We start from the raw sequence: 16,731 nt of genomic DNA on the forward strand, positions 1-16,731 counted from the left end.
TCCCAGGCTACTAGTAGCTGTGGTAACTAAACGCAAAGTCACAGCACAGAGCTGCCGTGAGTTGGCAGGCGAGCGGGCAAATTCATAGGCGGCAACAACAGGCCTGGATGGACGGAAAGCCCTCAGGTCTGGGAGGTTGTGGACCTCTTGTTGAACTGCACATACAGACAGTCTGGTATTTTCCATTTAGGCTAAGGAATACAGGGGAGACCACCTGGTCTCAGTGGTGTATGCCTGTCCAGTGTCCACTCACGCTTAAGCCACACGTGTGGGTGTCCATTTTCACCTTTCACGTCCCTGTGCTTTTTCCTTGTGCTCAGCCAGCCACTTACTGGATATCCTGTCAATTGTTATTGAGAACCCGTCGACTCCCTGAAGAACGACACACAGTGAAACACACACCACTGAATGATTAAAAAAATGGTACCATATAGCCTCATCCAATTACAGTCAAGCGATGCCGTCAGCACCCGACTCAGTTCACATTTCCCACTCCTTTCTTCATGCAACTGCCACAAGTGACATGCAGTTGAAAAGCCCATCACACACGGGTGTGAAAGGGGCCATAGGGTCAAGTTCATTGACCACTTCTGAGGTCAGAACCCCCCCTACCCCAGTAGGGACAGTAAACACAAAGCTATATGACCTCTATACAGTGCGTGTGTTCTATTGTGTACGCTACCTTTGGTATAGAAAGTCAAGCATCTAATGGTTCTGGGTAGACTGAGGGCCTTGGTCCCTAAGGAGGATTCTAGTACAGGTTACTTCAGGGCCCTTGCCCCACACCAATGACTATTTTTAGGGGAAACCGTGTCCTTATTGGAAGTAATAACAAGGAAGTTTAACTATCAGTGTGACTCAACTGTTCCAAGTTTGGTTGCAATGTAGGCTAAAAACAAGTTCAAAATTGTAGCCACAGTTCAGTGCACTGGCTGTGAGGTGTTGACTATGTGTGTCAAAAATATATATATTGCCGTGTCAGTTAAATAATGAACTTACATTTATCAACATGAAACAACATGTCGTGTGTGGCATTGGCAACTACTCTGTAATCGTTATCGGCAAATGGAGTTATACTTGTGGGCAATTCATTTCTGCAGTCTCTTAGCTTGCTCACAGAAACGCATCCACTCTGTATTAACATGTCCGTCCGTCTGTCTGTCTGTCTGTCTGTGTTCATGCCGGCGCGGTAATGGTTGTTGCCCAGCCCCACTGATTATAACAATGTTACCAAATACTCATTTATTAACGCAATGCCAAAATCTAATGGCTGAACGACACACTGATATATTACATGCATTCTTGACATAAAACTACTAATTACTTGTGCTCTCCCTATCACACACACTACTCTGACCCCCAACAGAGTCGCATTTCATTAAAATAATCAATAATTTAAAAAGGACCAGCCTTTCATCTGGGCCCAAGCCTCACAGATGTCGCCAACGTCAATTGCCATCAACCCCTCCCCTCCCTGCATCCATCACGGTCAATTTCAGTAGAGGCATTCATTTTTAAAGCGGCCCTGTCATAGGGATTATGAAACAGCAAGTCTCGATGCTGGTGGTAAACATGGTGGAGCAGGTCCAAAAACTGGGTTGGTTTCAGGCTATGTAGCATTTTAGTTATTAAAACTAATAACCTTGTTTTAAATGTGTGCAACCAAGGGGGAGAAACTGTGGAACTAACTATTATGCACTATTTTCGCGTCTTGGGAACAATCTCAATGCACAATAGTGCATGTCATGTGGGTACATTCCTTGACGTTAGCAGGTTTATGAAGTCCCATGCCAGCTATCTTTGGCGTCTGGGTGCCACAATATAACAACAAGATGAGACTTGAAACGCACGCAGCTGGTTTGACTCAAAAGAAACAGAAAGTTGCGCTGCGAGTGTAGCCTATTCATCAAAAACGTAAACAATGAAACAATCCAGATAATGACATAGTCCCGCCGTAGATCAACTCAGGCCAGGGCCCAACTCATTTATTCTTGTTCCTTACCTTTGTATCTCTCCAGAACATCTTCGTACGCCTGGGCGAATTCCTTTTCCTGGGAATGGTTGGTCGGCAGTAAACCCGGGATGAAGCCGGCCATGGTGCCTCTGTTACCGGTGGCCATCAGCCGAATGGCCCACTACCGCAGTAATCCAGGACGGTGGATCCGGGTCCTCTCCTCGCCAATGCAGCTGTCAAATCCGTTTAGCTTTGAAAGCCACGGTGGATGTGCTGCTCCTGTCCGGTGTTTGCTTATAAATGTAGCAATTCGCGAGGCCAATTAATTGGTTGGTTGAAACAAACGTGAAGCGGCTCACTTGACAAGTCCAGTCATCCCTAGTTTGCATGCAATATGTGAAGAAGAAAAAAATAGGCTACAGAAAGCTCCAACCTTGGTTTTATCCTATATAAAATAAATGTCTGTCTATGTGAACGTTATAGCCTACTGATATTTAATTTATCGACCCATTATTGTCCAATGTGTCCGCCAAACCACAACAGCATCGTTCGCCGTCTTCTTTTGAACTCAACCCCTTCAGCTACCTTCCTACCCGGCGAATATTTTTTTTATGTGCGTGCGTGAGCGCGCCCCTGAAGCGTGTCTGCGTAATGGCAAGTCGGGATCGTAGTGGGCTGGCTCCTTCGGAAATCAGAAGAGAGGCTCGACTGAAATAGTATCTGGACGCCGGTTCGTATATCCCCTTTTTTGTCGATGTCTTTATTCAATGAAACCGCTTCAGCGTCTCTGAATGCTTCTTCCCAGCACAATGGCCGCTTCTATAAAGTCACGGCTTGTGTGCTGCGACTCTCCGCCTGCCTCTCTTCCTCCCTCTCAGGTTTCTATATTCTCCCTGGAGTGGCTGTCATCCATCCCTCTCTACCGGCCATGCCAGAAACCTACACCAGAGGAAATGTATCGCTATAGGTCAATAGATGGCTGCGGTGGCAGACATGTGCGTAAAGTAGTGTTGGAGCGCCCCTCGGTGGTATCCGGACCGGTGTAACGGCACTTCCTTTGACTCAAAAAGATGGCGTGTCCAGTAATCAGCTTTGAGGATAGTTGTTTTTGTCTTGGGCTGAACCCGCCATCTAACGGCAATGTAATGTAATGCCATGCCAGTTGAGCCCTTTAAAGGTCCACTGTTCCAACCACAATCCACACCCATCACAACAGTTTAAAAGAATGTGCTGTATTTCCTCAATCTCTCACTTCTTGCATGGAGACTAAAATCAAGATCGTCATTTAGGTCACTCCTTTCCAGAAAAATAAGGGCACACAATGAGGGGGCTGGCTGCACAGCTACCACCGCACATTATGTCAGGGTGCCACACCAGGACATACAGGTGAAGCCAATTATTCAATGAACACACAAAAACATCAATAGACATCAATGGGCTGGATCCATTGTCCTCATATATATATAATCTCAGGTGATCAAGATCCATAACATCCCATAGACCTAATCCTATAAGTGGCTCGTCTATAGCCCAGTATAATCAGTGAATGGCATGTTCACAGTAGCCTTTTCCATCGACAAGAGGTAAGGGGATCTGGACAGGTGAGACCGACGTGTGTTTGTGTCCGCTGTCCATAAGATGGGAGTCTGTGTAGTAGGCCTATGGGCGAGGCAGGAGACATCTGTGTGTACGAGGATCTCAGAAGTCCAGACAAATGCGTCAGTAGAGGGATACCGGCCATAGCTTTCTCCAAGCCCAGCCTTACCCTGACCAATACCGTACTGTCATAGTGCTTCCTAGCCTGACCTGACATCCACCGGACATCATCTCTCCGTAGCCAGGAGCTGTTATCGGCATCATCAGCATTTCCTCAGTACTGTGGATAATGCAGACATGACTAGTGGAAAATCAACTTTTAGAATCCATCCGCAACGGATTCATTCAGTCTGAATATTATGGAATACCAGAACATTTCTAAATAAATAGGGATAAGAAAGACTAATTTTGGTCCCCAAAATGTAGGAAGCGAGGCAAAGAGGGAGAGAGAAATAAAGTGATGCTAACTTCCCCATGAAATTATTCAGAGCAACTCCATGGAGATATTTTCTTTCTCTCATTCTTTTTACTCAGACATATGTCTTGTCAGTTTCTCTCTGTCACCCCCCCCCCCCCCTCCTCACACTTCTCTCTTTCCAAACACACTCACACATCCAATGATCCACAGTCATGAAGACTTTGTATGAATACAAACCCACACAGTGTAGACCTTCAGCCGTCAGACCTGGCAAGCACACAGACACCACACACTGAGTTGAGTCGCACTGACTGAGTCTAGAGTTTGGCAAATGAATGCAAAGCAGGACAGCCAGATGTTGTCGTTGACCGTCCATTGGCTCCGACAGCAGTGCACACATACACAGACAGTCACACATACTGTAAACCCACACACACACACACATAGACAGTCACACACACACATACTGTAAACCCACACACACACACACATAGACAGTCACACACACACATACTGTAAACCCACACACACACACATAGACAGTCACACACACACATACTGTAAACCCACAAACACACACATAGACAGTCACACACACACATACTGTAAACCCACACACACACATAGACAGTCACACACACACATACTGTAAACACACACACACACACTGTAAACACACACACACGGATCCCCACCAAAACAGACATATGATACAGTAATATATATATGTAAAGAGTAGGGGAAGAGGTAATAGTGATGGGAATGACCTCAAGGAGGGTGACGTGACTCGGATGACATTCAGTTTACGGGACATCGGTAGATCCACTGACTGCTTGGCCACTGTTATCATTTTAAGGCTGCAGTTGTATAGCGTTTCCTCTTCTTGTATGTCGGCTATTCATTGATAGCTCCTGTACTTTAGCATACAGACACCGAGCATAATCCTTCCAAATGAACATGGGTTCACCCCAAACGGTTTGACATACATTACTGTCTAATAAGATTCCCTCCGTGACCAGAACTATCTTTACCATCATCAGATAATAAGAATAGCTGATATAGTCGAGACATAGGATATCCCACCAATCACATAGTGCCTTCAGAAAGTATTCACACCCCTTGACTTTTTCCACATTTTGTTGTGTAACTGCATGAATTTAAAATGTTTTAGATTGATATTTTGTGTCACTGATCTATACACAATACCCCATAATGTCGAGGTGGAATTATGTTTTTAGGATAATCATCATCAAGCTTTGGTTATTTGAATCAGCTGTGTAGTACTAGGGCAAAAAATTGAAACGTGCTCACAGGGGGGGCCCCAGGACCGAGTTTGGGAAACCTTGCCTAAAGGCAAGTCTGCCAGGATCTTTAGACAGGGACCAAATCATTATTTTCCCGTTATAACCCCATCTAGTGGTCATTGGTGCCAACTACAACATTCTATCTGACCCTGCACGATAAAAGAAGCACTGATGAAACATGATGAAATGCGCTAGTCATCTTTGTTTTAGCACGCTGAGTCCAGCTGCAGACAGTGAATGAGGCGTACGAGACATGCACACACATACAAACAAACACACACTATGAGGCATGTTGCCTCTCTACAGCCAACCAGTTTCAACATTTTTCCGATTGCATTTTTCTACGCACTGATTTAGCCCGCTAAGTGGCTAATTTGTCGCTAATGTTGCAAAGCACCTTCTATGGCAGAAGATTGAATCAGGTCTATTGTGAATACATATAGACCCTTGGCTTGGGTTCTCAGAGTGTTCTGAGGTTGTGTGTATAGGGCCTCTGTTGACGTGTGTTTTAACTAGCCGACATAATTAACTTATAGCGAGGCATTCCAGCTCCCTTTTCCCATTCCAAATGGCTCAGATCCACCCTCCCTCTCTTCCTCTATGTTTCCCCTCCACATATACTCTCTCTCCTTCTTACATGTCATCATTACTCTTCCTCCCATCCTCCCCGTTTGAGTTTTGCCCCTTTTTCCCTGTCTGCCCTCCTCCATCTTCCTCTCTGTCCATTCTCTCTTTTTTTCCTTTTAAATGTGGATTCATCTTTGGGTTCGGTATATCCCTCACTCGACCTTCTTCCGTGTCCAACTTCAATTCAAATTCAAATGCTCGCTCTCTCGGTTTCACTATTTATTTTGGCCCCTTTTTCTCACTTTTCCAGTGTCTTTCCTGCTCCCTTCATAGCCATGGAAACCGGGAGACCGGGAGAGTGTGCATGCAGGTCGCCTTGGCAACAGGGGAATGGGGACGAGCCAGGCTAGGAGCTGTCCTTTGCGCTGCCTGGTGAAAAAATGTTTGAGCAAGAGCTCAGGCAGGCAGTCGCCTAGACACCTCAGGTCCAAGCAGGCACCTTATGTCTGGGGCCTGAGTACATACTGTATGTACATACATTTCCCCCAACGCATTCACTCTGCCTCCAACTGACATTCGCACACACTCATTACACATGCACGTTTACACATAGGCTATACAAATCAGAAAATATCCAAATCCCTCAAGACAGTTACTTGAAAATAATTTGATAAATAATCCACAATAGCAGGACATTTTTGAACTGTTTTTGAACTGTTTTGAAAAGAACGTTCCAATTCATGAGGCAAATGTAGCCTTTGTTCCATGTAACATGCAGATGCTCCTCAGCTTAATTTGGTCAAATGAATTACATTTCATCTAAAGATATTATATTATTAAATGACCAGACATGCTAATATAAACAGTCACACTTGCTTTTATACTAGTTTATATTGATTCTCACTTCATCCTCATCCTTCATTGCATCCAAAATGAAAACCAATATGAAATATTGAATAAAAACGACACCACACAGTACATTTTGTTGCCAATAGCGTGTTCCACTGTCAACACTGATACAAAAAAAATCTCTCTCAAATTACAATTACAACAGTAAGACAGACACAGCCTTTCCCCTGCCCACTCACACACACACTCTCGTACGCACGCATGCAAGCAAGCACGCACACACACACACACACACACACACACACACACACACACACACACACACACACACACACACACACACACACACACACACACACACACACACACACAGCCCAAACTCTGGAAGGCTGGCACCACAACACATCAGGACAGCTGTGAATTCCAGCTCTTCAAAAGAGGAGACGGTCAAATGACCAGTACGATCAAAACCTCAAAAACATGGGTTCAAAAGAGAAAAAAGGGTTAAAAAAAGAAGACATGTCACAACCGCTTCAAGTAAACAGGCAACCAAAAAAAAGACCTGTTTGTAGCTTTAACATGACAATTTAGTTTCTCTCACACTCCTTTCTCTTGACCTCTGACCAGGAATTGGTGGAGTGCCTCCTCTCTCCCCCACACGGGTTAGTATATACAGTTGAATTCTGATAAGTTCACATAAGTGCAAACTGTTTAAGTATTACGTTTTTAAAACTTAACATGGCAAAGCGGGTGGGGTTATATCCTTCCTGTTTGGCCCTGCCACAGTGTCTCCTGACCCCTCCTTTCTCAGCCTCCAGTATTTATGCTGCAGTAGTTTATGTGTCGGGGGGCTAGGGTCAGTTTGTTATATCTGGAGTACTTCTCCTGTCTTATCCGGTGTCCTGTGAATTTAAGTATGCTCTCTCTAACTCTTTCTTTCTCTCTCTCTCTCGGAGGACCTGAGCCCTAGGACCATGCCTCAGGACTACCTGGCATGATGACTCCTTGCTGTCCCGAGTCCACCTGGCCGTGCTGCTGCTCCAGTTTCAACTGTTCTGCCTGTGATTATTATTATTTGACCATGCTGGTCATTTATGAACATTTGAACATCTTGGCCATGTTCTGTTTATAGTCTCCACCCGGCACAGCCAGAAGAGGACTGGCCACCCCTCATAGCCTGGTTCCTCTCTTAGGTTTCTTCCTAGGTTTTGGCCTTTCTAGGGAGTTTTTCCTAGCCACCGTGCTTCTACACCTGCATTGCTTGCTGTTTGGGGTTTTAGGCTGGGTTTCTGTACAGCACTTTGAGATCAGCTGATGTACGAAGGGCTATATAAATCAATTTGATTTGAAACACTTTAAAATGTTTTGTTTAAGTGGATTGCAGTTCACCAGTCCCAATTTAAATGTATTATTTTCGATGGCTCAGTCTGGATATCTGCACGATTCACAACAGTTATCAGGAGCTTCTGTTACACACCACATCAATCCATCTCTTTGTATACATCTCTATTTAGTGCACAACAACCACACTGAGCACACACTGGTTGAATGGAACGTTGTTTCCATGTCATTTCAATGAAATGGCATTGAACCAACGTGGAATAGACGTTGAATTTAAGTCTGTGCCCGGTGGGACGCTGATTGTGTTTGTAAAGAGTAATGAAAGTAACAGAAATAGCAGGCGAAGAGCAGCTTGCATGCCTGAGGAAACAAAAGCGGGATACATAACCATTCCTTTTCCACTATATCTTGAGTCGCTCCTTCCGTCACAAACACTTCACTCCCTTATAAAACCCAAGCTGGAACAATGGCAGGTTCACCGATGAAACATTTTTTGAAATCTTCAAGCCATAAACCTGACAGATTATTTTCTCTGATGTATTTGTAGCAGTATCACAACCCTTCAGTAAAAGTACAGTACACTCTGTTTAAAAATATATATGCCTCGTTGCTGCCAATTGGAGTGTTGCTATGATATGTTTTTTTGCACTCCCAACCCACATCCACATTCATAAGGGTATAGAGGGGTGGAGAGATGTAGCCTCATCCTCACCACTCCCTCCCATACAGCACAATAATTACAAAGATAGCTCTACATTAGACTTAACAATATTCCAATGTGTAATAAAATGCTTGACGTTGTAAGGAAAACATTGCCACACATTTGCCTTCTGTCTTCCCCGAATGAAGGGGGACCATTATCAGTTCACATCTCTGCAGGTATACCCTCTACAGGTCAGTTTTGTAGAAGTATATACTTCCCAAATGTCTTACCTGCAACACGCACCACCGCCCTCTCGGCCGGGTCCAGCACAGAGTTGTGGGTTTTCCTCTTTCTCCTTTCTCCTCTCTCGTGTCTGGACGGTCGGTTCCAGGGTAGGGTGTCCCCAGAGGGGCCTTGGAGTCCCGACGGGCAGGGGGACAGGGAGCCCCCCGAGCGCTCGCTACGCAAAGACCGCTCGCTCCTCTCGCTAACGTAGGAGCGCTCGCTCAGTGTCTCCTCGTCCGAGGACTCCATCACGCCGGAGGGCTGGAAGAAAAGAGGGAATGGAGTAAAAGAGGAGGAGAAGAGATGGGGAAGAGTGTGGGGGAGGTGGTAGAAATAAGGGCAGGGCAAAAGGGGGGGAGAAAAAAGGGAGGACAGAGAAAAGAAAGGAAGTATGAGATAGGCAATGCTGTGTAATTCATCATCCACAGTGTAATCTGGCATAGCTCACGAATAATGCAAGGCTTCTTGTAATTAGTTTAAGTCACCTTGGTTACAACACGATGTGGTAAACTAATGGTGACGACAATAGGGAGGAGGATGGAGGAAGAATTCGGTTAACAGAACTGCCAGGTCTCAATGATACTCAATGAGTTGGACGAGTTCAAAGTAATATGACAGCAGAAAACCATTACTCAACTTCCAAGATGAAGATGATTGACATAAAGGCAAAGAGGATGGCTAGACATCACAGCGTCACTGGAGCGGTTGTGAAACCACACCACACTTCAATCAATAGTCAATGGAGAAGGACAGGAAAAAGACGAAATCAGGACAATTGAGCATCTTTCAAGCAACTTTGGCGACAAACAAGAGCAGTATGACTTCCATTACTCTACATTCATAATAGATGATTGACAGGTGCGTCTTGGGGTCATGATGAAGATGGTTCAACTGCTGAGTCACTGAAGTAATGATGTGGAAAGACCAAGGGACAGGTTGATCGAATACCCTCGCTCCAGATTCTATTAATACAGTCTGGGTCCTGGTCGATACTGGATTCTCTACTCGAGTCATGCAGAGAGAGGAGCTGAGGAGCATTGAGTTCTTCTGTGATCAGCTGCATGTGGATGGGACCCAAGGGAGCATGGACTCGGGCTCTGTCCATCATATTGGGGATCAATACCACTGACCTCAGCACAGTGGTGTCTGGGGACTTTGAATGGGTTTTACTGTCTAAAGGCTGTCTAAAGGCTGACCCAGTCATGCTAAATGACTGACACGATTTGATTCTGGTTTTATTCAGCAATTTTTCAGACCAGACCTTTGCAGTTTTACGTCTCATGAGGGTCCTAGTTGACCACAAAATCACCACGGTTTTCCAATTTTATCTAAATAAGGAAGAGTATTTTTTTTTAAAGAGTTTTGGCTTTCTATCCATAATTTTATACAAACTCCCTTACTACTGTAGCAGTGGTTAGGTAGTGGAAATATTTCAATGATATGTGAGTCGTAAGACAAACAAGCTAACTACTATTTCCATCTGTGGTAACTGTGGGGAATTTCCTTGTACTAGTCTAGCCCTGGGCAGAATGCCTGCCCCACTTCCTCCAGCATGTCCCTTCCCAGCATCCTCAGCGTTCCGTTGGATCACTCAGTTTCCCTGCTGCTGCCTGACAGAGTGTTGGTTCTGAGGCGACCGGAGCCGGTGGTGTATAAATAGAGACAGAATGGGGGATTCAAAGCCACGCTGTGTCATTATGCCTTCGTGTGGCATCGCGTGAAAGGAAGACAGCTTTTGAAAGAAAAAGCTGAAAAGTCTGAAAAAAATCTTAATTATTCAATAATTACCTCTCCAAAACAGCCCCCTCCTTTTTCTCCCTCTCTGTCACAGTCCTCTTCCCTCTCTCTCGATCTTTCAGTCTTCTTCCCTCTTTCTCCTCCCTTTCTGTCTCAGTTCTCTTTCCTCTCCCCCTCTCTCTGTCTCAGTCTCAGTCCTCTTCCCTCTCTCTCACACTCTCCCCCCGACAACAGCTGTTGGAGTTGCACCATGTAAGGACGCAGAACAGTTGACTGGGTTGATTTATAAGATGTAACGAGGCTTCCGGGTTTGCATGGCCATGGATACAGGGTGTTCCCATCCACAGCTGAGACAGAGTGATTCCAAAACAGCATTCCTTCATAGTCTATGGACCGACTTACCGATGAACAGCTGTTGAAGCCTCATTGATAGTTGAACAGATAGTAGGGTTACCTAGGCATAAAGGCATATCATCCACATGGTTTTGTGTACATGCATGAATGATCTTGGAGACAGTTGAGCGATCCTCATAGATATAGGCCTCCAGCTATGAGTAACACTGACTAGACTCTCAACCCCGACTCACTGGCGATCCAGATATGCTCCGATACAGAAAGCCACTGTCAAAAGTCACTGCCATTGAGGTGCTGCTGGAGTTGACTGTCTGAGGGAAATGAACATGGGAGTGAGAGAGAGGGAGAAAGGAGAGAGAGCATTTGTGTACTCAATATGCAGGTTAGCATTTTATTTCTTGTTCTGGAGGCAGCGCTGCAAAGTGGTCACTAGCTAGCACAGCCACAAAGTCAGAAAATCTGATTTTAAACTTAACCTTAACCCAAATCTTAACCACACTGCCAACCCTGATCCGTAACCCTAACCTTAAATTAAGACCTAAGAGGTAAATATTTTTTAAATAAATGTTTACAATATAGCCCATTTTGACTTTGCAGCTGGCCTATCTAAGGGGAAATCGCTCATTTCTGCCACTAGGACAAGACTCAAGACAATAAACGTCAACCTGCACTGCGCATATGTGCATGTGCGTCAAATCAAATCACTTGTGCCGAATACAACAGGTGTAGACCTCACAGTGAAATGCTTACATACAAGCCCTTAACCAACAATGCAGTTTTAAGAAAAACAAGTGTCAAGAAAGTACAGTTGAAGTGGGAAGTTTACATACACTAAGGTTGGAGTCATTAAAACTTGTTTTTCAACCACTCCACAAATGTATCATTTACAAACTAAAGTTTTGGCAAGTCGGTTAGAACATCTACTTTGTGCATGACAAGTCATTTTTCCAAAAATTGTTTAGACAGATTATTTCACTTAGAATTCACTGTATCACAATTCCAGTGGGTCAGAAGTTTGCATACACTAAAACTGAGTTTAAATGTATTTTGCTAAGGTGTATGAAAACTTCCGACTTCAACTGTGTATATTCACATAAACTAAAGAAGAAAAAAAGATTAAAGCAAATAAGAAACTAGAAAAATACAAACAATTAAAGAGCAACAATAAAATAACAGCAACGGGGATATATACAGGGGGTACCGGTACAGAGTCAATGTGGAGACTATATACAGGGGGTACCGGTACAGAGTCAATGTGGAGACTATATACAGGGGGTACCGGTACAGAGTCAATGTGGAGACTATATACAGGGGGTACCGGTACAGAGTCAATGTGGAGACTATATACAGGGGGTACCGGTACAGAGTCAATGTGGAGACTATATACAGGGGGTACCGGTACAGAGTCAATGTGGAGGATATATACAGGGGGTACCGGTACAGAGTCAATGTGGAGACTATATACAGGGGGTACCGGTACAGAGTCAATGTGGAGGATATATACAGGGGGTACCGGTACAGAGTCAATGTGGAGACTATATACAGGGGGTACCGGTACAGAGTCAATGTGGAGACTATATACAGGGGGTACCGGTACAGAGTCAATGTGGAGGATATATACAGGGGGTACCGGTACAGAGTCAATGTGGAGACTATATACAGGGGGTACCGGTACAGAGTCAATATGGAGGATATATACAGGGGTACCGGTACAGAGTCAATGTGGAGACTATATACAGGGGGTACCGGTACAGAGTCAATGTGGAGGATATATACAGGGGTACCGGTACAGAGTCAATGTGGAGGATATATACAGGGGTACCGGTACAGAGTCAATGTGGAGACTATATACAGGGGGTACCGGTACAGAGTCAATGTGGAGACTATATACAGGGGGTACCGGTACAGAGTCAATGTGGAGGATATATACAGGGGTACCGGTACAGAGTCAATGTGGAGACTATATACAGGGGGTACCGGTACAGAGTCAATGTGGAGGATATATACAGGGGTACCGGTACAGAGTCAATGTGGAGGATATATACAGGGGTACCGGTACAGAGTCAATGTGGAGACTATATACAGGGGGTACCGGTACAGAGTCAATGTGGAGACTATATACAGGGGGTACCGGTACAGAGTCAATGTGGAGGATATATACAGGGGGTACCGGTACAGAGTCAATGTGGAGACTATATACAGGGGGTACCGGTACAGAGTCAATGTGGAGGATATATACAGGGGGTACCGGTACAGAGTCAATGTGGAGACTATATACAGGGGGTACCGGTACAGAGTCAATATGGAGACTATATACAGGGGGTACCGGTACAGAGTCAATGTGCGGGGGCACAGGTTAGTCGAGGTAATTGAGGTAATATGTACAGTACATGTAAGTAAAGAGACTATGTATAGATAATAAACAGAGAGTAGCAGCAGCGTAAAAATGTGGGTGGGGGGGGTCAATGCAAATATTCCGGGTAGCCATTTGATGAGCTGTTTAGGAGTCTTATGAATTGGGGGTAGAAGCTGTTAAGAAGCCTTTTGGACCTAGACTTGGCACTCAGGTACTGCATGCAGTGCGGTAGCAGAGAGAACAGTCTATATCTAGGGTGGCTGGAGTCTTTGGCAATTTTTTGGGCCTTGAGCAGCTGACATATCAAGAGGTGATGTAACCAGTCAGGATGCTCTCGACAGTGCAGCTGACAAACTTTTTGAGGATCTGAATACCCATACCAAATCTTTTCAGTCTCCTGAGGTGGAATAGGCGTTGTTGTCCCCTCTTCACGACTGTCTTAATGTGTTTGGACCATGGGAGTTCTTTGGTGATGTGGACACTCAGCGCTCAACCTGCTCCACTACAGCCCCGTCAATAAGAATGGGGGAGTGCTCGGCCCTCCTTTTCCTGTAGTCCACGATCATCTCATTTGTCTTGATCACGTTGAGGGAGAGGTTGTTATGCTGGCACCACACTGCCAGGTCTCTGACCTCCTCCCTGTAGGCTGTCTCATCGTTGTCAGTGATCAGCCCTACCACTATTGTGCCATCGTGAAACTTGATGGTGGTGTTGGAGTCGTGCTTGCCATACAGTCATGGGTGAACTGGGAGAAGAGGAGGGGACTGAGCATGCACCCCTGAGGGGCCCACGTGTTGAGGATCAGCGTGGCAGATGTGTTGTTACCTACCCTTACCACCTGGGGGCGGACCGTCAGGATGTCCAGGATCCAGTTGCAGAGAGAGGTGTTTAGTCCCAGGGTTCTTAGCTTAGTGATGATCTTTGAGGGCACTATGGTGTTGAACGTTGAGCTGTAGTCAATGATTAGCATTCTCAAATAGGTGTTCCTTTTGTCCAGGTGGGAAAGGGCAGTGTGGAGCGCAATAGAGATTGCATCATCTGTGGATCTGTTGGGGCAGTATGCAAATTAGACTGGGTCTAGGGTTTCTGAGATAATGGTGTTGATGTGAGCCATGGCCAGCCTTTCAAAGCACTTCATTTAAGCAGGTTACCTTGGTGTTCTTGGGCACAGGGACTATGGTGGTCTGCTTGAAACGTGTTGGTATTACAGACTCAGTCGGGGACAGGTTGAAAATGTCAGTGAAGACTAGCGCTAGCTCGGAGTACACGTCCTGGTAATGCGTCTGGCTCTGCGGCCTTGTGAATGTTGACCTGTTTAATGGTCTTACTCACATCGGAGAGCATGATCACACAGTCGTCCAGACAGCTGATGGTCTCATGCATGCTTCAGTGTTTCTTGCCTCGAAGCGAGCATAGAAGTCATTTAGCTCATCTGGTAAGCTCGTGTCACTGGGCAGCTCGTGGCTGTGCTTCCCTTTGTAGTCTGTAATAGTTTGCAAGTCCTGCCACATCTGATGAGCGTCAGAACTGGTGTAGTAGGATTCAATCTTAGTCCTGTATTGACGCTTTGCCTGTTTGATGGTTCATCGGAAGGCATAGCAAGATTTCTTATAAGCTTCCGGGTTAGAGTCCCGCTCCTTGAAAACAGCAGCTCTACCCTTTAGCTCAGTGCGGATGTAGCCTGTAATCCATGGCTTCTGGTTGGGGTATATACCTACGGTCACTCTGGGGACAACGTCATCGATGCACTTATTGATGAAGCCAGTGACTGATGTGGTGTACTCCTCAATGCCATCGGAAGAATCCCAATACATATTCCAGTCTGTGCTAGCAAAACAGTCCTGTAGCTTAGCATCTGCGTCATCTGACCACTTCCGTATTGAGCGAGTCACTGGTACTTCCTGCTTTAGTTTTTGCTTGTAAGCAGGAATCATGAGGATAGCGTTATGATCAGATTTGCCAAATGGAGGGCGAGGGAGAGCTTTTTACATGTCTCTGTGTGTGGAGTAAAGGTGGTCTAGAGATTTTTTTCCTTCTGGGCTCACATGTAACATGCTGGTAGAAATGAGGTAAAAGGGATTTAAGTTTCCCTGCATTAAAGTCCCCGGCCACTAGGAGCGCCGCCTCTGGATGAGCATTTTCTTGTTTGATTATGGCCTTATACAGCTCATTGAGTGCTGTCTTAGTGCCAGCATCGGTTTGTGGTGGTAAATAGACAGCTACGAAAAATATAGATGAAAACACTCTTGGAAAAAAATGTGGTCTACAGCTTATCATGAGATACTCTACCTCAGGTGAGCCAAACCTTGAGACTTCCTTAATATTAGATTTCGTATACCACCTGTTGTTTACAAATAGACACAGACCGCTACCCCTTGTCTTACCGGAGGCAGCTGTTCTGTCTTGCTGATGGACGGAAAACCCATCCAACTGTATGCTTTCCATGTCGTTGGTCAGCCACAACTTGGTGAAACATAAGATATTACCGTTTGAATGTCCTGTTGGTAGGATAGGCTGGATCGGATATCATCCAGTTTGTTATCCAATGATTGCACGTTGGCTAATAGGACTAATGGTAGAGGCGGATTACCCACTCGTCGTCGGATTCTTACAAGGCACCCCGACCTACGTCCCCGATATCTCTGTCTCTTCTTCATGCGAATGACATGGATTTGGGCCTTGTCCGGTGTCTGAAGTCAATCCTTTGCGTCCGAGTCGTTCTGGACAAACAATTTCTCTTTAACGAGGTGAGTAATCGCTGTCCTGATATCCAGAAGCATTATGTACAAAATAAGTTACAAATAATGTGAAAAAACACACACAGTAGCACAATTGGTTGGATCCCGTAAATCAGCAGCCATCTCTTCTCGGCGCCATAGACCGTGTGTGTGTGTGCATGCGTGTACGAGTGAAAAATGAGACGATATGTCATCATCTGATCATCTCACCACAAGCAACATTTACAGAAGAGCAAACTACCTTATCACTTCTACCAAGAGGATGCTCTCCTAAAAGAATGCTGAGGTCGGGAATGGAAGCCTGCATTGCTCTCAGGGAAGTACACAATGTATCCCGAGAAATCTGTTTTATTGGTTGTTCAAATAACCTTCAACAACAGCAACATTGGTTGGCTTATCATTCTGCACACACCGCCTGTTATGTTGTGTAGCTACCAGTATAATGATGTTGTTGGACTGTAATGATGATGTATCTCTGGTGTACCTGCCTATCATGACAAGACACATAGTGCATGAGACGAACAAGTCAATTCAGAGGCAAATGGTCAGATGTGATCGAGTAGACCGACCGACCGACAAGACCAGACCA

The 16,731-nt window shown here is 45.2% G+C and overlaps 1 protein-coding gene across 8 annotated transcripts in view; it reads right to left on the reverse strand.

Annotated features, from left to right (window-relative positions):
• The window catches only part of LOC109906928 (microtubule-actin cross-linking factor 1), a 284,319-nt gene that overhangs the window by 265,948 nt on the left and 1,640 nt on the right, over window positions 1-16,731 (reverse strand). For 6 of the 8 annotated variants that reach the window (XM_031793708.1, XM_031793716.1, XM_031793719.1 and 3 more), the window contains exon 2: window positions 8,963-9,218. In XM_031793708.1, coding sequence (XP_031649568.1) covers window positions 8,963-9,206 — 244 coding nt within the window. In that variant the 5' untranslated portion in view covers window positions 9,207-9,218. Of the gene's footprint in view, window positions 1-2,002; window positions 2,948-8,962; window positions 9,219-16,731 lie in introns of those variants that run through there. The other 2 variants (XM_031793709.1, XM_031793712.1) reach the window with 2 other exon arrangements.

This window comes from Oncorhynchus kisutch, linkage group LG17 (genome assembly GCF_002021735.2).
Source record: "Oncorhynchus kisutch isolate 150728-3 linkage group LG17, Okis_V2, whole genome shotgun sequence".
Taxonomy (NCBI): domain Eukaryota; kingdom Metazoa; phylum Chordata; class Actinopteri; order Salmoniformes; family Salmonidae; genus Oncorhynchus; species Oncorhynchus kisutch.